General features: G+C 37.2%; 1 protein-coding gene across 1 annotated transcript in view; it reads right to left on the bottom strand.

The window, feature by feature from the left end:
* Positions 1 to 22,442, bottom strand: part of NSUN3 (NOP2/Sun RNA methyltransferase 3) — a 61,108-nt gene that overhangs the window by 24,539 nt on the left and 14,127 nt on the right. The window contains exons 4-5 of the mRNA XM_043593913.1: positions 9,038 to 9,192; positions 8,199 to 8,320 (exon numbers count right to left, since the gene is read on the bottom strand). Coding sequence (XP_043449848.1) covers positions 8,199 to 8,320; positions 9,038 to 9,192 — 277 coding nt within the window. The remainder of the gene's footprint in view (positions 1 to 8,198; positions 8,321 to 9,037; positions 9,193 to 22,442) is intronic.

The following is a 22,442-nucleotide window of genomic DNA, read 5'->3' as shown; positions in this document are numbered from 1 at the left end:
TTAATGTGGACATTTGATTTACAAAAGAAGTAGCACTACAGACTCCTGGCAAATGGACAGACTTTTCAATAAATGCTGTTGGGACAATTAAGTATCCATGCACAAAGTTAAAAAAAATGAAGAATGGAGAAGGAAAAGACGGAAGAAAAGAAAATAAGATTCCTACCTCCCACTACTAAGCAAAAATCAGCTGAGGTGGATTATAGACCTAAGTGTAAAAGTTAAAAAATAAAGCTTCCAGAAAATAACACAAGGAATTATCTGAGGTATGGAAAAAACTTCTTAAAATAGGGCACACAAAAAAGCATTAATCCTAAAAGAAGACATAGATGTAATAAATTATATACAAAAAGCAATAAACTCTTCTTGTAAAACAAAAATAAAAGAACCAAAACACCAAGAAGAGTGAAGGGTGAGCCGCCATGCCACAATATGGGAGGAGATATTTGTGCCACAAAATTGTGAAGGGACTGATGTTCATCCTTCTTGCAAGTTACACAGGTAGCATGCCAGTTACAGGGATGTAGGTAGAAGACATGAAACTCCTAAATCAGAACTAATGGATGGTTAATTACCTACAAAATAATAGCAGCCAATTCAAACAAAATTTGAATCTGCCCTGTGGTACCACTGGTGCTCAGAACATAAAAGGAACTCAATAAACACTTCTAGAAAGAATATATGGTTAGGGGAGAACTGTCACCATCCTTGCCACATGTTTCTATGAAGAAAGAGGAGATTCTTCCTCCTCCACCTACAAGGCAGGGGTAGGCATTTTGTTGGAGTAAACAATGCAAGACTCTCCACCTACTTACTTGAGCCTCTGCAAACAAGGAGGAGAAGTAGCTAATGTAGTCAATGAATGGTATCCACTGTTATTATTTTTACTAGTGATGGAGCCAAAATGGAAAAATCACTATTCATGGAACATCACAAACTTTCTTGTTCTCTTGGACCTGACTAACCTCTGGCACAAGTCCTACCCTTTCATCTTTTTAATCATGTTTCAATGCACAGGATATAAAGGGGAAGGGGTTTTACTTTTTAAGTGTTTGCTGATTAGTTGAATGAATTCTAAGAGTTAGATGTGGGACTGGAATAAGAGGTTTCATCAGAGGCACCGGGTTGGGGTTTAGGGTGAGCTAATACAAAGGACTGGATTGTCAAATCATATTCTCATGAACCTACCTACTATCAAGATTTATTAATAATTTCAAGTACACAAGTAATCAAAGTGCACAAAAGAAGCAGGGACATCCAAAGTGGCTACCTCAGTCTTGCTTATAGCTCAGAATAGCTCAAACAGAGCTTCTAGCTCAGAATGTTTTCTAGCTCAGATAAGAGATGAGTTCTCTAAGCAAAGTTCACAGGTAAGTTCACACAATGGGGAGATGTCATATTTCTAATATATCTTAAGGAGTTGAAAAACTTGTATGACGTTCTCTAGAAAGCTGTGCCTCACAAATCTACAGATTCTAGGCTGTGTTTACCACAATCCTAATCAGGGATATTCTGCTCAAAAAATGACATAAGTAGGAGTTCTCCTGACAGCAAAATTCATTAGTCTATTCACCAAGGAGGTCAGTTATCAACATGTTTAACTGGGTCACCTGCCTTCTTTCTTTCCATGGGAGTGCCTCCATAGAAATCAAGAGAAATGGATCACAGCCCAGCTGCTAACTCCTTTCCCAGAGAGTTATCAAGCTCTTCCTGGATCACTGAAAAGGCTGATGTTTTAATCTCCACTAGGATTTCTTTTTTAATGTTTATTTGTTTTTGAGAGGGAGAGAGAGAGAGAGAGAGAGAGAGGGAGGGAGGGAGACAGACACAGAACTCAAAGTGGGCTGCAGGCTCTCTGCTGTCAGCACAGAGCCCTACATGGGGCTGAAACCCACGAACCACAGGATCACGACCTAAGCCGGACGCTTTACCAACTGAACCACCCAGGCGCCCCTCCACTAGTATGTTTTGTACCTATACCTATTTCTTGCATTTATGATATCCTATCATAAGAAAGTCTTTGATACTCCTAACTACCTGAATGAATGAATGAATGAATGAGGGATTTAATATGCAGTCATCTCAAAAGTATATTTTCAAAGACTATTTACTAATTAACATGTTCATGGGGCACTTGGGTGGCTCAGTCGGTTGAGCATCTGACTCCTGGTTTTGGCTCAGGTTATGATCGCACAGTTCATGAGATCCAGCCCGGCATCAGGTTCTGTGTTTATGGCATGGAGCCTGCTTGGGATTCTCTCTCTGTCTCTCTCTCTGCCCCTCCTGTGCACACACACATGCTCACTCTCTCAAATTTTTAAAAATAATAATTAACATGATCATAAATTAAATAGACAAAGATACTGAATTCTATTCTGATTTCTATTATAAATACTATATGCAGTCAAAGAAGTTAAGTTGGTGTAAGTTTCAATGGGTGGCTTATTTTCTGCTTTATATTTCTTTGTATTTTTCAAATGTTTTATGAGGCTAAACTACTTCCATGTTAGGAAAGGTTATTAGAATAAACCTCTTCAGTTTAAATATTAATCTGTTGCTTACTTTGTAAAATTTGCTTTGTTACACCCATACTCCATCCTTAACATGACCAAAGTTGGGTGTCCCTCCTCTTGTTCCCTCTGTACTCTATTCTACTACCACATTCTTGCCGCATTTTAAAATAATTGCCCTGAGGACCTTGAGAACAAGGAGCATTTCATATATATTTTAGTATCTGCAATGCCTAGCAAAGTTCTGATATAAAGTACTTAATAAATGTTGGATAAATTAATAAATGCTGATAAAATCTTATTTTCAAGATTGTATTTCTTTTTTTTTTTAATATGAAATTTATCATGTTCCATACAACACCAAGTGCTCATCCCAACAGGTGTCCTCCTCAATGCCCATCACCCACTTTCCCCTCCATCCTACCCCCTCCCCCCCCATCAACCCTCAGTTCATTCTCAGTTTTTAAGAGTCTCTTATGATTTGGCTCCCTCCCTCTCTAACTTGTTTTTTCCCTTCCCCTCCCCCATGGTCTTCTGTTAAGTTTCTCAGGATCCACATAAGAGTGAAAACATATGGTATCTGTCTTTCTCTGTATGACTTATTTCACTTAGCATAACACTCAAGATTGTATTTCATATTGTCAATCTATACTTGAGACATTTTTAGTGTTGAAAATACAATAGCTACAAACTTTGGATGTCTCTTCAACCTTTTACAATTGTATTTAATGTGGAATATTTTGATCTGTACAATCTTAATAAAAAGAAGTGTGTACTTTGTGCAAATTACAGACTTAAAAAAATTTTTTTTAATGTTTATTATTGAAAAAGGAAGAGACAGAGTGTGAGCAGGGGAGGGGCAGAGAGAGAGACACACACAGAATCCAAAGCAGACTCCAGGCTCTGAGCTATCAGCGCAGAACCCGACGCAGGGCGCTCAAACCCATGAACCGTGAGATCATGACCTGAGCCAAAGTCGGACGTTCAACTGACTGAGCCACCCAGGTGCCTCAAACAAATAACAGATTTTTAATCTGAGAATCTCTGACTCCTGCCATCTAACTTGAGAAAAAGAAGAAAAAGGAGGAGGTAGGGGAGTAAGAGAAGTATCAGCAGTAGCAATAGTAGCCGTAGGGGTATTAAGGGTTTGCTTGTGTTTTCTGGATTCCAAACATACGACTAAGCATATCATGATAGTATGCAAAGCTAACTGAATTAGTTGACCTTTAAAAAGAAAATATATACATAGCTGAAACACTGGTGGAAATCTTCCATTGTAATAGACCTGTATGTCCAAAGATTATTTTTCCAACATGAATATATCAACGTTTTAGTCACTGTGTTGATGAATGATGAGGACTCAGGCTTCACAGTCACCAGGTATCCCTTATCTCAGCTCAAGAGCATGACAGAGGAATTGTTGGTGATTTTTATTTTTTTAATGTTTCTTTTAAAACACAATTCTTGCTGTCAGAGTACCACTTTTTAAGGACAGTTATCTGGATGATTTATACAAATTTTCAAAATGTTACTGAATAATCTATGCTTCCTTTTTCAATGAGTTCACAAATTGGATTTTACTTGTCAAGTAGTGAGAAAAGAGAACCAGAAGGGGTCAGTATTTTAAATGTGATTGATTTTCTCTGGGTAAATAGATGACATGATACATTACTGCAATAACATACCAATATTTTTGTTATAAATCATACTCTTCAGTTCGTGCTTTCCCACCTAAAAATCATGTAAACTTCTCTTGCACAAACACCATGGCACTTTCTAGAGACAACATGTATATCATTTTCAGCATATTTTCTCACTCTGTTTATCCTAATACATTTAATAAAAATGAGGCAAGAGAACCTGATTATGTATGTACACAGTTTGTAACAGAAACGACTGCTCTCAGAAATTATTTTGAGAAATGATAATAAAGATATACTTTCAAACGGTATTCAATTAATAAAAATGTCTTATGTTCAATTATTCCTTATATCATTGTCCTACATTCTCATCTTCTGAAAATGGTTTGGGGACAGATATGTAAGAGAGTTGTATACAGTTTTATCTTCCTGTATTGTAAATTAAATAGAAGAGTCTAATTTTTCCATTTCTGTATGGATAAATCAAAGGGTCCTCAATAAGTGTACAATGAAGCCATATGCTTTGGTATCTATCTCCTGTCATCATTGTGCCCTCTAATAAGTTTTTCATGCTAAAAAGAAAAATCAGGATTGATCACTGTTTTCATGATTATATGCATACATTAATCTTTAAAAGAATTTTTAAAAAAAGACTTACATATCTACTAATATTAGTCTTTAAAAAAAGTGTAAATCAAGGAACTTCTATTAAAAAAAGTATCAATTTTAGGGGCACCTGCATTGCTCAGTCGGTTAAGCATCCGACTCTTGGTTTCAGCTCAGATCATGATCTCGTGGTGGTTCGTGAGTTCAAGCCCCGCTTCCCGCTCCACGCTGACAGCGCAGAGCCGTCTTGGGATCTCTCCCTCTTTCTCTGCCCCTCCCCTGCTCACTCTCTCTGTCTCTTTTGAAATAAATAAATAAACTTTAAAAAAGTACCAATTTTAATTTAGGTATCACATTCATAAAAACATGTAAGATTAGTATTTGGCTACAGAGTATTGTGTTTTCAAAAGCTACAACTGTAAACAGTGTGTAGATGGCCTATTTAATATAAATATGAATGATTTCTGATAACGTAAATGAATATACAGCCATAGAGAGCATAAAGTATCTTTGTGTACCATAACCTGTCAGCTGACAAATGCAAATACAAGTCTAGTCTTCAACAAAACAGTACAAAAAGTTTTCCTTATTTGCCTCTCAATTATCCTCTTGTTTTCTCCCTCCTGAGTGCCATCTTCTGCCCACAATATCAGGCCAGGCAATATTTGCTTGCTTGCCTTCTAACTGCTCTTTGCAAATGTAAATAAGGATCTACTATCAATCCTTTATACTTTTGACTAAAATTCACACATCAATATATTTACTCTCTTGCATATGTTTGCATTTGAAACCTTTTATTTCTTATTGTGGAATAAAAGGATTACCTTTTGTTAAAGGGAGGTAAGGCAATAACTAGGTGAAAAAGATTTCGAAAAAAGTAGGGAACTTCTTTATATGTGGTATGGTGATAGAGCTATGAGAAAATTACTATATATGTGTGTACACACCCACACACATATTTCATTTTCTGGAGTCAGGGGCAAGTGATACAAGAAAAATTGTGGCTAGAGTTATCATTTTTTCCTTTATCTTTTTAACTCCCAGACTTGTAGATGTCAGGGAACTAGAACTGCTTTCTGTGCCTAGAGCTTGGGTATCCCACGCCTTCCCCGGTATCATCATTATCATACAGCAAAGGGACCCAAAGTTTCAACTAGTCTAAGTGGCTCTGAAAACTCTCACACAGACCAAGCATCAGGGACAGGAAGTGCAGAGTAGCTGGTCAAGGAAAAGAATACGAGACAGCTGGTATGATGGTGCTCCCCATATGATTACATGAAAATCTACACCTGTAGTGATTGAGAGGTCAGTTTTGCACCTGTTCGATATGCTACTAAAATGATGTAGCGCTAAAGCCACTCCTTTTGGAGACTAAGACAATGGGGGAGGGGAGGGGCCACTAAGGAAGAGCCTTCGTTGTTAAGGCATAAGAAGGTGCCTATGTGAGGTTTATACAAATGCAGGACCTTCATGATGATGACTGTAATGCTATATGATGTTATATATAACATAATGATCTCGCATTAGACTGTGCTGACAGCTTGGAGCCTGGAGCCTGCTTCAGATTCTGTGTGTGTCTCTCTCTCTCTGCCCCTCCCCTGCTCACCCTCTGTCTCTCTCTCTCTCTCTCTCACTCTCAAAAATAAACATTTTTAAAAAGAAAAAAGAAAAAAAAAGGAATAATGTAAACATCCAAAATTAGAAGATTAAATAGCATAGGATAGACTGACGCTATTTAATATTTCACAAAAGTTGAAAAGAACAAAGTAAATCTACAAGAAAAAAAAAACTAAGAAAAATTAAGTACAAAAAAGCAAGTTTCAGATCAATATATACACAACGATAGCAGTTATTTTTTAATGTATTTATCTATGAACATGTAATTGTAAAATGAGCTATAGAACAAGTTTGGAAGAGTGTTCCCCAAACTTAAGCCCAACAGTTAACTCAGTGAAGAAAGCTGGTATTTGGCTGGGTCTACGTCCAAGGGGGCTTTTTGCTTCATTTTCATTATCTGAGTTTGTTTACAATGAAAATGTTTGCATTTAATAGTTGTACAATAAAATATATTTTTTAAATGCTATCAAGAGATCAAGTAAAATTAAAATTGAAAAATATCTATTTATCCATTTAATGGATCTTTAGTATTTTTAACAAGCATAGATTTGGAAGAATAAAGGGAACAGAAAATAGATTACCATGAATTGAGACAAAATGGGAGGAAAAGCAATTGACAGAATATAAAACACAAAAAGCTTAATAATGAACCGGAAGAAAAAGAAGTATAGGGAGGCTTTTTCATGAGAGAAAGAACAATGATATTCTCAGGAAGCCTGGTTGCTTAATCACACCTTAAAAAAAATTAGAGGTCACAATGGTAACAAGCCATCATAACACTTATTGTCTATTACAAGGCATAAGTTATAATAATAGCAAGGCCCAGAGTAGCTGGAATAATTAACCAAGAAGCCAGATCAACATGCCAAAGCTAATAACCCAAGAGGTAGAAGGGGAAAAGTGATATAAAATTCTCAAAATATCTTAGGGTTTAGTAGATGAAAGGCTGACACTGGAATCATATGAACAGTTTAAATGCCAGATGAGTAACATCTACAAGAACCCTCTAATGGGTACTAACCAGAATAGCCATAATGAGCTGATACTTAATCCGGTACAAGAACAAGACTACATATTAGTTGACTGTAATACTTAGATAATGGCATGTATTCATTGTTGTGTATCAATCAGAAGTTGGAAGCAAACCACATTGTCAGCAGTGCATAAAATGTGAATCATTCTTATTCCACATGTAAGAGATAATAGGTGATAATGCATCATTTAACCATATTTTAAATATTTCAGAGAATTTTTGTTCAGCATTAAACAACAGGAATTGCTTGAGAGTGGAGTATAAGTAGAAATCTCTTTTAAAACCAGCACAGTATGTCTCACAGTGTCTCTTTTTAGAGGAAAGCCAAGTATCTCTTGGTGGTCACATGCTTCTAGAAAACTCTTAAAGGGCAGATAAGTGCTAACAATAAACTACAACTTCCTAGGAGGCTGACTCATCCAGAACAATGTGTCCATTACCAACAAAATACAACCTGGTCCAAAGCTACTATTATGGGGGTGCTGTTCAGGTCCTGAAGAAAGAATAGGGTGCCGAACCCTAGATCTGAGACAGTCCAGATATGCAAACAATTTTAAATGACAATACACAGCAATACCAAATTTCATTGAGTGGATAGGAGTAGTGAGTCCTTAGAGCAGGAGAGCTGAAAGGAAAAAGGTTAAGAATTTTCTGGATACAGCCTTTGGAGGAATAATTACCAACACCTACACAGGAAACCCTCCATTTGGGGACTTCTCTGTGTCATGATTTGTCATGCCTATTTAAATTACATTAGAAGCCGGGATAAACTTTTGTATTAATAGCCCTCACCTCAAGAGTTCTATCTGCAGAACAGGCAAATTGCTCCTTTGGCTTATCCTCCAGGCTGCCTTCTGAGAATCAGAAGAGAACAACCAATTTCGATCATTTGAACACGGAGCATCAACTAACACCTAGAGAAAAAAAGGATATATGATGCAAATACGTAGTACATGGAGAAGCTATGTAAAATGTGATTTAAAAAATAGCTAATAAATAAAGTCATGTCTTTTAAAGCCAAAAATATATCATGCTAAATTCTTCATGACCTTTCTTCAGTAATACTTTACACTTCCAGTGTTTGTTTTTCTGGGGGGGGGGGGGGGGAGGGTAACAGGAGAACTAAAAGTCTACTAACGTATAATCACATTTCATACTCGACAACTACAGCAAAAATTTTTACAGAAGTTACTCATTTTAAACAGACATAACTATATTTCTGAATTCTCAGCATTTACTCTTAAGAACTAATATTTCAATTTTGGTTTATTGAAATGTTCTCTTTTTCTTCAACTGTCATACGCTGATATGAAATATTACCAAATTAAAGCAATACAGTGCACATGTTTGTACACTGACCCAAATAACATCTGATCTTTTCCTGAGTATCTTTGAGGCACTTGGAAATGAAAAACATTCAATAATCCCCAATCCCAATGTTACCGCTTCCTTTGAACCATGCTGACCATCAAATAAAAACTGCTTCCTTGTTCACTTTATCAAAATTTCCCAGAGTACTGAGAAATTGTATCAGGCTATGTCTGGAAGCAGATGGAAAACAACAACAACAAAGCAGCATAACAGCGGTATCATTGGGAGTCCATCAGTTTGTCACAATGTAATAACAGTACCTTGTCAAACATTTCAGGCTGGGCATCTCCCATTTCTCTGCCATCCAATTCAGACACTTTAATTACATTTACCAAAGGCTGTGGGATGAATGATTCTAACGTCTGCCTCAGCCACCTCAATCTCAGACTATCATGTTCATTACAGTGAAGATAACCTAAATATAAAGGATTAAAAAGTTTTAAACTGAATGCAATGGAACTGTTAAATTTCCACTTTTGACCAAATAAATTTCAGAAAGAAATTCATCATAATCATGCAGAAATAGGGCGCAGAGATAAATATTATGATTATGTTTAAAAAATAGCAATACACACACACACACAAATTTATAATAGTCATGCCTTACACAGCCCATCAGCTCTGACCACACACTCATTCAAATTTAATTATGGATTCCTAAAGATATGCTATGCAACCAATACCTCAAACACAGTTCTCCCCTAAAGCTCTAAAGAGCAAATGATATATTTGGTGTATGATCTTTCTTTTCCTTTTTTTTTTTTTTTTTGTTTACTTTTGAGAGAGAGAGAGAGACAGACAGAGGAGTGAGTGGGGGAGGAGCAGAGAGAGGGAGACACAGAATCTGAAGCAGGTTCCAGGCTCCGAGCCATCAGCACCAAGCCCAAGATGGGGCTCGAATCCATCAACTCTGAGATGATGACCTGAGCCAAAGTTGGACGCTTAACCAACCGAGCCACCCAGGCACCCCAGTTTTCCTTTCTTTCCTTCCTTCCTTCTCCCCTTTCCTTTCCTTCTTTTCCTTTCCTCCTTCTCTTCCCTTCCCTTCCCTTTCCACCTCTCCTCCCCTCCTGTCCCTTCCCCTTTTCTTTCTTCTTTCTCCTTCCAGGAAAGAACATATTAAGTAAAAGAAAGTATATGGTATATGGGAAAAGACACATAAAGTGCTGTTGGCTCTATGGGAAATCATGGGCTCAAGTTATGAGCTGTAAGACTCTGGGGAAGTTTCTTAGCTTTCTTTAAGAGTCTCAGTTCCCTTTTGTGTCAAATGGATATTATACCTAGTGAAGGGATTCAGAACATGCATCTCTAAAACATGCCACTTTGCCCTGTTGATTATTTTGAGTTAAAGGCACCTGAATAACAGCAGATGCACAAAGGGCATTTCTGTCTTCCTTTTTCTTCCTGAAAGCCGGAGATGAACTCTCACATGACAGACACTCTCCCTATACCAGAAGGAAAGAAATATTCTGATCATCAAGAGATGAGGAGTTAGGGCCCAGAGAAATCTGCACAAATAGACCTTGTTAAAAATTCTTCCTGTCTTCTCCCCCACATGGGTTACTTTTCCACAACTGGCACTTTATGTTCAACCTAGTAATATAAGCACTTAGACTTGGGCACTTTTTTGGATCTTTGTTTTCTTGTGGCAACTCCCATATACATGTAAAATTCTAGTAAACAAAATTTATATGCTTTACTTCTACTAACCTGTTTTATGTCAGTCTGAGCAAAATGTTATCTCCTCTACACTGGCTGCCTTAAAAACCTGTTCAGTTTAAAACGTGATACTTTAGGGGCGCCTGGGTGGCGCAGTCGGTTAAGCGTCCGACTCCAGCCAGGTCACGATCTCGCGGTCTGTGAGTTCGAGCCCCGCGTCGGGCTCTGGGCTGATGGCTCAGAGCCTGGAACCTGTTTCCGATTCTGTGTCTCCCTCTCTCTCTGCCCCTCCCCCGTTCATGCTCTGTCTCTCTCTGTCCCAAAAAATAAATAAATGTTGAAAAAAAAATTTAAAACGTGATACTTTAGTAATATTTCTAGCATAGGACTGCAAAAGTAGTAGTAACAAATGTTTATGATTATTAACAATTCTTGAGTCCTTATCATGTGCTAGGCCTTGCTCTAAAAACTTTACATGTCAGGGGGTGGGCCTGGGTGTCTCAGTTAGTCAAGCATCCAACTCTTGATTACAACTCAGGTCATCTCAAGGTTTGTGGGATCAAACCCCACGTCTGGCTTCACGCTGACAGCATGGAGCCTGCTTGGGATTCTCTCTCTCTCTCTCTCTCTCTCTCTCTCTCTGCTCTGCCCCGGCTCACATGCTCTTTCCCCCTAAATAAATAAACATTAAAAAAAAAAATCAAAAACAAAAACTTTACATGTAGGGTCACATTTAATCCTCACAAACCTGAGGTAGGTACTTTTTTTAAAACTAAAAAAAAAATGTTTTTTTTAATTTTATTTTTGAGGAGGAGGAGAGAGAGAGAGAAAGCAAGCATGAGCAGGGGAGGGACAGAGATAGAGACACAGAATCCGAAGCAGGCTCCAGGCTCTAAGCTGTCAGCACAAAGCCTGACACAGGACTTGAACTCATGAACCATGAGATCATGACCTGGGCCAAAGTCTGATGCCCAAGGACTGAGCCATCCAGGCTCCCCCTGGTACTTTTATTGTTATTTATATTTTACTAATGAGGAAACTTAGACCATGAGAGGTTAAGTAATTTGCCTAAGTTCAGAACCAGAAATCCACCAGACAGTTCCAGAGCCCTACCTATCGTTAAGCACCTCTTAAGCATCATGCTATATACTGCTTCTCACTATAGAAGGCACCTATAAATGGTTTATTCCCTAGTGAAATAGTGATTTGTCTTTCCTTTATTTAAATATATATGTACATATCTTTTTAATGTTTATTTATTTTTGAGAGAGAGAGCACATGCACACAAGTGGGGCAGAGGCAGGCAGAGAGAGAGGCACAGAGAGAGAGAGACAGAGAGAGACACAGAACCTGAAGGCCTCAGGCTCTGAGCTGTCAGCACAGAGTCCAACATGGGGCTCGAAGTCATGAACCATGAAACCATGACCTAAGCTAAGTTGGAGGCTTAACCAACTGAGCGACCCCAGGCACCCCTAAGTACACATTTTCTTAAAATTAATTTAATCATTTAAAAATTTTATTTATTTAAATTCAAGTTAGTTAACATAGAGTGTAGTATTAGTTTCAGGAGCATTATTTTCTTCTGCTGTGTCTGTTAAGTTCCCCATGAGCGAAATCATACATTTGTCTTTCTCTGACTTACTTCACTTAGCATAACACACTCTAGTTCCATGCATGTTATTGAAAATGGCAGTATCTCATTTTTTTTCAATCACTGAGTACTATTCCATTGTGTATATATACATCTTCTTTACCCATTCATCAGTTGATGGGACACTTGGGCTCTTTCTGTAATTTGGCTATTGTTGATAGCACTGCTATAAACACTGGGGTGCATGTGGCCCTTCAAATTATCCTCTGGATAAATACCAAGTAGTGCAATTGCTGGGTCGTAGGGTAGTTCTATTTTTAATTTTTTGAGAAACCTCCATGCTGTTTTCAAGTGGCTGTACCAGTTTGAATTCCCATCAACAGTACAAAAGGTTTCCCCTTTCTCCACATCTTCACCAAAAGCTATTTTACATGTTTGTATATATTTATATATATCATACAAGTTATATGATATATATAAATATATAATCTATAAATACAAGCATATGTTTTAAAGTTTATTTATTTACAACGAGCGAGAAATGTGTAAGTGCAGGGGAGGGGCAGAGAGAGAGGGGGAGAATCCTAAGCAGGCTCCACACCATCAGCACAGAGCCTGACGTGGGGCTCAAACTCATGAACCAAACCATGAGATCACGACCTGAGCTGAAATCAAGAGTCAGAGGCTAAACTGACTGAGCCACTTAGACACCCCTACAGGCATATTTTTAAATGCACAAAAGTACAAAGAACATCAAAAATTACCTCAAACCAATTGTCTTCAGGTAACCATTTAACATTTTGATAATCACACCACATTGCTTTATGTGTATACTCATATAAAACTTATATAAGTGTAATTATATATTATCCTCGAGTTGTTGCATCTCATTTTTCATCTACCCTCTCCACCAGCTGCCCATCAAAAGGAACTTAAATTATTAACCCAATATAAGCCTCGTTTTCCACATATACTATGCCAACACTTTAAAAGAAACACTACCGAGTCAACAGGTAGAAATGTAAGTAATTGTTAAAGGCTGCTAAATAGTACATGAGATGGAGACGCCAGCCTTTATTCATCCATTACCAATCACTGGGCATTCACATCGCTGTCACTAATAAAGCACAGTAAACATCTTTATACAGTTATCCTATTATAATATGATTTTATTATTATGACACAGTTTCAGAGAAATGGATAGGTTAGGGTAGGGGAATTTTTTACTTTTAGTAAATATTACCCGGTCCTTCCAGCAAACTCCCACAAGAAGTGTTATTATCAAAGTGGTGTTGTAGTATAACACGAGATGGGATGTTGTAGTATAATCCTTGATCTATAACACAATTATCTTTTCATTTTCCATTTGGTTTTGCTTTTCTGTCAATGATTATTCTTATTCTTTGTCCTTTTTTTTTTTTTTTTCCTGTTCCACTATTTGTATTTTTTTCTACTAGGTAAGAGATATTTTCATAGTATAGATACTAACTCTCTATCTGCCATGTGATCTGCAAATCTTTCCTAAATTGCATTCTGAATTTATTTGTAGTATCTTAATTCTAAGATAAGTTTCACAATTTTTTAATAGTCAATCATACCACTTTTATAATTCCTAGGTTTTTTGGTCTTATTCAAGGCAGTCTATTCAGACTAGATTTTCAGGTCTGACTCAGCTCAACATTCATGCAGGCCATGTCTGGCCTCACCCCACAGGAATCACAGCTTGCCAAGAGGGGAGGGTGAGACACTCCTCTTTCATGGAAGACCTTGGGCAATCCTCACAGTTGGTAATTTAGGTGCAAGATGATAAGAATCACACTGGGCAGGTGTAGGAGCTGTCCTGGCTTAAAAGCTTCATGTCCCATAGGAGACAAGATCTCCTCTAACAACTCTATAGGCACAGCTTCCAGGATCCCCATGAGGGACATACCAAGTTACAAGAATCCGTGTACTCAGGAAGGCCCAGTCAGGGCATCCCCATGAGATCTCTGGGGCTTATTCTTTCTCCAAGTGCACATGGATTTTACCCTTCAGGATCTTTTTTATCATGAGCAATGTTGCCTGGAAACATAGTGACAATATGTCCGGTTACCAGGGAAACAAAGCTGGAGTACTAAATGAAGGTGAAATTCTAATGTAGAGGGGAAATATTTTTGTAAACCCTTTGCTCAAATATATATCTGTATAAATATATATGCATTTACAAATCTATATATATCTACACCTATGTTATTGTTTTTTGATTGCCACTCCAGGATTAAAAACTTTTAATGATTTCCCATCATCCATTAAAGTTCAAACTAGTGATTTATTTCAAGGTCTGTGATAATAAGCTCTCACGACAACCTCTCAATTTTGCAACCTCCTGCTATTTTATCAACATACTCTGTGCTCCACCAAATTTGACTGACTTGTCCACTTCTCATACATACTTCAAACCTCTCTTACAGTACTTACCATAATTTGTCTTAGGATAGAGGTTTGTGTGTGTTTTGCTTACCTTTCCTACTACCAGTGTGCCGTGACTTCTATATGGAAAGTGCTCAGGAGATGGCATCAATTTTGTCAGGAGCAGAAAAGAGTAGAAAATTACCTTAAAGGGGTGCCTGGGTGGCTCGGTCAGTTAGGCATCTGACTTTGGCTCAGGTCATGATCTCACGATTTGTGAGTTCGAGACCCGCATCAGGCTATGTGCTGACAGCTCAGAGCCTGGAGCCTGCTTTGGATTCTGTGTCTCCCTCTCTCTCTGCCCTTCCCCCTCTCACTGTTCTCTCTTCCTGTCTTATAAAAATAATAAACATTAAAAAAAATTTTTTTTAAAGAAAGTCACCTTATTTGCATTTGCATGGGTAGTATACTCTTTTTTAATTTAGTTTATGTGTTTCAAATGAAAGAAGAGAGATCACAACCAACACAACAGAAATACCAACAATGATAAGAGAATATTATGAGCAATTATATGCCAACAAATTGGGAAATCTGGAAAAAATAGACAAATTCCTAGAAATATATAAACTACCAAAACTGAAACAGGAATAGAAAATTTGAACAGACCCATAACCAGTAAAGAAATTGAATCAGTAATCAAAAATCCCCCAACAAACAAGAGTCCAGGGCCAGGTGGCTTCCCATGGGAATTCTACCACTCATTTAACAGGTATTAAAGTTAATACCTATTCTTTTGAAGTTGTTCCCAAAAATAGAAATGGAAGGAAAACTTCCAAACTCATTCTATGAAGCCAGCATTACCTTGATTCCAAAACCAGACAGAGATCCCACTAAAAAGGAGAATTACAGGACAATTTCCCTGAAAAACATGGATGCAAAAATTCTCAACAAGATACTAGCAAACTGGATCCAACAATACGTTAAAAGAATTATTCACTATGGTCAGTAGGATTTATTCCTGGGATTCAGGACTGGTTCAATATCTGTAAATCAATCAATGTGATACATCACATTAATAAAAGAAAGGATAAGAACCACATAACACTCTCAATAGATTCTGAAAAAGCATTTGACAAAATACAGCATACTTTCTTGATAAAAAACCCTCAAAGTAGGGATAGAGGGATCATACCTCAAGATCATAAAGGCCATATATGAAAGACCCACCACTAATATCCTCAATGGGAAAAAACTGACAGCTTTCCTCCCAACATGACAAGGATGTCCACTCTCACCACTGTTATTCAACACAGTTTGGCAATCAGTCAACAGAAAGAAATAAAAGGCATCCAAATCACAAGGAGGAAGTCAAACTTTCACTCTTTGCAGATGACATGATACTTTGTGTGGAAAACCCAAAAGACTCCACCAAAAATGCTAGAACTGATACATGAATTGAACAAAGTTGCAGGATATAAAATCAATGTACAGAAATTGATTTTATTTCTATACACCAATAATGAAGCAGCAGAAAGAGAAATTAAGGAATCGATCCCATTTACAATTGCACCAAAAAACATAAAATACCTAGGAATAAACCTAACCAAAGAGGTGAAAAATCTATACACTGAAAACTATAGAGAGTTTATGAAAGAAACTGAAGACACAAAGAAGTGAAAAAAACATTCCATGCTCATGGATTGGAAGAACAGATATTGTTAAAATGTCAATATTACCCAAAACAATCTACACATTCAATGCAATCCCTATCAAAATAATACCAGCATTTTTCACAAAGCTAGAACAAACAATCCTAAAATTTGTATGGAATCAGAAAAGACCCCGAATAAGCTGGAACATCACAATCCCGGATTTCAAGCTGTATTACAAAGCTGTAATCAAGACAGTATGGTACTGGCATAAGAACAGACACATAGATCAATGGAACAGAACAGAGAACCCAGAAATGGATCCACAAACATATGGCCAACTAACCTGTGACAAAGAAGTAAAGAATAGGGGCGCCTGGGTGGCGCAGTCGGTTAAGCGTCCGACTTCAGCCAGGTCACGATCTCGCGGTCCGGGAGTTCGAGCCCCGCTAGGGCTCTGGGCTGATGGCTCAGAGCCTGGAGCCTGTTTCCGATTCTGTGTCTCCCTCTCTCTCTGCCCCTCCCCCATTCATGCTCTGTCTCTCTCTGTCCCAAAAATAAATAAACGTTGAAAAAAAAAATTAAAAAAAAAAAAAAGAAAGAAGTAAAGAATATTGAATGGAAAAACACAATCTCTTCAGCAAGTGGTGCTGGGAAAAATGGACAGCAACATGCAGAGGAATGAACCTGAACCACGTTCTTACATCATACACAAAAATAAACTCCAAACAGATGAAAGACCTAAACATATGACAGGAAGCCATCAAAATCCTAGAGGAGAAAACAGGCAACAACCTCTTTGACCTCAGCCACAGCAACTTCTTAGTAGACAAGTCTCCAGAGGCAAGGGAAACAAAAGCAAAAATGAACTACTGAGACCTCATTAAGATAAAAAGCCTCTGCACAGTGAAGGATACAATCAGCAAAACTAGAAGGCAACTGACCATAAGAGGCTCTTAAATACAGAGAACAAACTGAGGGTTGCTGGAAGGGTGTTGGGTGGGGAAAGGGCTAAAGGGGTAAAGCACATTAAGGAGAACACTTGTTGGCATGTGCACTAGATGTTGTATGTAAGTGATGAATCACTAAATTCTATTCTTGAAATTATTATATGTTAATGTAATATAATATAAAGGGCTAAAGGGGTAAGGCACATTAAGGAGAACACTTGTTGGGATGAGCACTAGATGCTATATGTAAGTGATGAATCACTAAATTCTATTCTTGAAATTATTATATGTTAACTAACATAGATTTAAATTTTTAAAAATTAGTTTACGTGTTTATTTTGGGAGGCATTAAAGGATTTGCTAAGGCAGCTTACGGACAGGCTAAAAGCTCTTGTCTAAAAGCTTGAAATCACTAGAAAACAACCTAAGACAAAAGTTTGTTACGGAGGGGATGCAATCCCAAGGAAGTCAGAGTGAGAGAAAAAAGGAAGTAAATCATGCAAAAGGAGAGCACAAATGTAAAAGGGTTTGTAATCAAGCTGGCTACAGCACTGGTCAGTCTCTCAGGATATGTCCACAGTCTGAAAATACTGAGCCTTGGAAGAAACTATGGGGTTTAACAATATAGGGAGGAAGAACAATGAATCTGCTGGCATCTTCCTGCTTCCTGCCTCTCATTGGTTAAAATCCCTCTCAATAGCTGCTAACTCCCACACACTTCAGGTCTGTGCTACCTGGCCCTAGCCAGAGAGTCCCAAGGCCAGTTACAGCAACCACTTAAGTGTGGTGATTTCTGCTGGTCAGCTGGCCGCTATCTGGAGGCTCCTCAGTTTGTGGCAGTAGTAACATCAGCAGCAGATACCCGCAGGAATAGCATGAATCTTTTCTAGGGTTTCTCCAGTCTGGAAACAATTCAGGTGTCTCCAGCCCTGACGTGAGGAATGACAGTAAAGGTGAAGCCAAACATATCTGTGGTGGAGCATAAAATGGGGCCAAGGCAGCTCCCCAAAGTCACACCTTGTCCCCATCAGATACTAAGAGACTCAAAGGAGAAAAACATGTCTCTAATTATTTTTCATTCCACTTCTCCCTTTTTCTGGTTTAAATGTTTTACATTCCATTTCCATTATTTTATTAGTAAACCTAAAGATTTTAACATGCATATGTAAAAAAAAAATCTACATTAAGTCAACCTTTACCATTTTTCCTAAAAGATATAAGAATCTTTTAATTCTCCTTCTCAAACTAGATGCTATTATTACTGTGTATTTGGGTTTTATTTGGGCTTACCTTTTTTAACAGCACAAATTATTATCATTGTCTTCTACAGTCAATGGCAGATTCTTCCCATATATTTCCCATCGTCTTTGTTCTTCATTTTTTCTTGTATGTTTTATCATTCATCTACAATGGCTTTCCTTCTTCCTGAAGCACATCCTTCAGAATCATCGGTAACAAACTTATACTGTCTCTCTCTTTGTCTAAAAACCATGTGCATTTCACTTTTGCTCTTCAAAGATATTTTGGTGAATGTATTTCTGGATTTACAGTCATCTTTTCTTAGGACATTGAAAATAGCATTCCTCTGAATGCTAGTTTCCATTGTTACTCTCAAAGGTCAATCCTCAGGTTGTTATCTTTTGAAGGTAAAATGTCCACTTGACTGCTATTAAGATCTTCTCTTTATTTTCAGTGTTCTACAACTTGACTATAATGGTCTACACTGGCTTAGTTGTGCTTACACAAATTCAGAGAGTTCTGCTCTCATCATCAAAGTTGAAGACAGATGGTTTTCCTTTCAGTCCCTTGGAGAGGACAATTTCTTCCTAGTTTACCTTACATGGAGGGTATACCATTTTGGAATCTCAGCTTTATGTAAGTTAACCTCCTAGCAGATGCTCTCTTGGGGAGGCTCAGTCTTCTATTCTTACATTTTCAGGAAGTAATGAAAAGCAACATGCAAATTTTTCAGGTTAAGCAAATGCTCTCAAGTGAAAAGCTAGCTTCAATGCTTAGCTGATCTCCTAGGTTCCCATTATCTCTTAGATTTTGGTCACTGAGTATTTAGAGATCATTGACTGTGTTTTTCTTTAATATTATATCTTACATTTCTTAGTTGTTTTCAGTGGGAGGCTTGGTTAGGAGATCTAGTTTGTCATTCTGCAAGAACCGAAGTCTTAGTTACTTCTATATCCTTCACATCTCCACACCTTCACATCCAATGCCTTTCACGTGTAGTATGTGCTCACTAAATGTAGCTAACTTGATTTGAAACATGACATTATAATAAAGAATGAATTGCTAAAACTGAAAATCAGGTCAGTTTTTCATTAAATTATAGCTTTTGTCAAGATTCTCAATATAGCATTTTAAAATACCTCTTAGTTCAAATATAGTTTTATGTTGTATTACTGTTTGGTGTAGATGTAGATTTTATTTTAAAAATCTTAGATTGGTTAAACTTTTTTAAAATATGTAATATATGACATCACAACCCAAGTCTCATGTATATATATATATACATATATATAATACTATATATTATATATATGTACATATGTGTATATATATGTATATGTATATAATGTGTGTGTATATATAATATATATATTATATATATAATACTAAGACTTCCTACATTGAAGCAGAATTAACTTCAAGCTTAAATTGTCAAAAATAAACCAACTCTTGGTAATTTTTCATCTAAGCAGGAAAGGAAGTGAATTTAACAAATACTTGCAAAAGTCATTGAAGTTTTACATCTATAGGTAGCCTTCGTCCATGGAAAGAAACTGAAGCTGATAGTTTCATTTATTAATTTATTTTGGTGCAACTGACTTGAAAAGAAAAAAAACAATTCTGCCTATTTTCATTTCTGTTCATTATTCCTTAGAGCCATAAGCCCTAATTATGATTGTCTGAGGAATTAGATTTTCCTCTCAACACAAATATTGAAATAATAATATTGTCCATGTATTACAAGTGCTATGAAAGCTAATGATAAGGTTCTCCCAGATATCTGAAAGCAATGTTACAAATTCACAAAAGAACAAAAGAACAAAATGGTAACAACATATTTGTTAAAATATGGTTGACGACAGATTAAAATACACTTGAGAATACACCCACATCAAGATCCTGGTTTACCAAGTACCTGTTACGGAATGGGCGTGGTGCTAGCAGCTGCACACACAAGTGAGAACTTGCACTATTGTCAAGAAGCTGTCTAATGGAGGATGCTGGTAACATCAGGAGACCTCAAAACAGAGTCAAGTGCACATTCGTGAAAACCTGAGTTCAGAGCACAGCTCTGCCACTTACCTACGACAATTTAGGTTAACTTCTCTTTGTCTTGGTTTCATCTTTAAAATGGGGATAATAGTGCCCAACTAATGTGGCTGCAGGGTTAAATTAAGATCATGCACACCAGAGATAGTCACACTGTGTTCCTCAGAGCCCTAGGATTTCATAAATGTATTTATACAGAAATTTTGATTTATGCAATGTGATTAACACAGTCCTTGGCACATACTAGGTATTCCAAAATGTTTTTATTACTAACAAAATAAATAAAAAGTGCACCTAATGCAGGGAGTTCTGGAAGGCTTTCTAAGAAAGTTGATTCCTGAGTGAAAATCTGATGAAAAAGCAAGCAGGGCAAGAGGTAGAGAAAAGTGATATCTGTAGGGTGTGTAAAAGGCCTGGAGGCCTAAAAGGAAGCAGGAAGCAGAATAAAAGCAATTCAGTAAAGAAAGGAGTCTTTCTCATCTTTTCTACCACCAAAGGCTAACTTAGATGGCAAAGGTATTACTGACAGCAAAGAGAATTCCATGGAAGGATAGAGCCCTCAGCCAGAAAGTTGATGAAGCCACTCTACCAAGCTAGGTCATTCTTAGTATGTTAATGCCTTCTTATTTAGAGTAGAATTCTTTGCTCTTTTTCTACCAAGACCAGGACATAACAAAGGCTGTATTGACAAAAACAAAAACAACAACAAAAAAAACAATGGCACAATCCATCACTGTGCTAACACGTGGGTGCAGCTGGACCAAAAGAGAAGTACACTAATTTCCTTAATCATCCTAAAATATGAGCTTTTTAATCATTCAAAGCTGTGAGCCTCTTGGCCCAGAGTAAAGGCCAGTGCTGATCTAAAGAAATTCATTGTATAAATGCACATTTAGTTGCAGCCATCATTATAGGTTTTGCTTTTAAAAGCTTATTTTAGCATTGCTTCTGCATTCCAAATTCAAGCACTGTAGCTAACCTAATTTGGGCTTTGAGCATCAGCATGAAGACATCTGTACTTCTTACTAAACCATTATCATTAGTCCTACTTAGATGAAAAGCTACTTTACTTGGAACACTGCCTGTAGTTCATTGCCCTTGATGTAAGAACAGGAAGATTCTTCTCCACTTCAAACTCCTAGAATATCAGTTTGTATTCAGATTCCTAATCAAATCACCTTCCCTATCATAAGTATGTAAAATATTTATAGCCTACCTACTAATAAGGATAATTTAGGATTAAAATGCTCTCTTCAAAACAGTACCCAAATTCAACATTTCTCTTCCATTTTTTTACAATACTAAAAATTCTATATTCAAAACTGATGTAACAGCCAAAATAAGAATACTGTCAAAAGAACACAAAAAGAGTGAAAATAAAAATATTCCTTATAACACATGATTCCATAAACCTTCAGGTCATTATTATATTTATTATAAAAATAATAAAATAACCTTACAAAATGATCTCTTTGGTTGTGATTTCTTACATTAAAAAATATAGCAAGCTTCAATAATGGAGGTTTAGCCACAATTCGAAAACACACAGCATGTTTTCTCCTAAATACATATTCGTACCAATGACTAATACAACTGGATTCACAATTCTCATAAAAGTTTTTGAAATCTATTTCAACAGGGAGTGCCCTCAAAGGAAGATATAAATTAAAAAAAAAAAAATAAGGAAGATATAAATTAGTCTTCAAACTGGGATATGTATGCCCTAGGGATATATAACAACTTTCTAAGGGATAAGGAAGCTTGGATAGTTTTAAAGGAAATCGATTTTCAGGGGCGCTTGGGAGGCTCGGTCTGTTAAGCAGTTAAGCGTCTGACTCTTGATTTCAACTCAGGTCATGATCTCACAATTGTGAGGTTGAACCCTGCCTCAGGCTCTGTGCTGACAGTGTGTGGAGCCCGCTTAACATTCTCTCTCCCTTTCTCTGCCCACCCACCCCCCAACTAGTGCACTCACTCTCTCTCTCAAAATAAAAAAATAAACATAGAAGAAGAAGAAGGAGGAGGAGGAGGAGGAGGAGGAGGAGGAGGAGGAGGAGAACAGGGAAGAGGGAAGAAGGAAAAAGGAAGAAGGAAGAAGAAGAAGAATCAATTTCAGATCATCAACTTCCTAAAGCAGAAC

This window comes from Prionailurus bengalensis, chromosome C2 (assembly GCF_016509475.1).
Source record: "Prionailurus bengalensis isolate Pbe53 chromosome C2, Fcat_Pben_1.1_paternal_pri, whole genome shotgun sequence".
NCBI classification, from domain to species: domain Eukaryota; kingdom Metazoa; phylum Chordata; class Mammalia; order Carnivora; family Felidae; genus Prionailurus; species Prionailurus bengalensis.
Note: the sequence above shows the minus strand (reverse complement) of the source record. Positions and strands in the feature narration are given on the sequence as shown.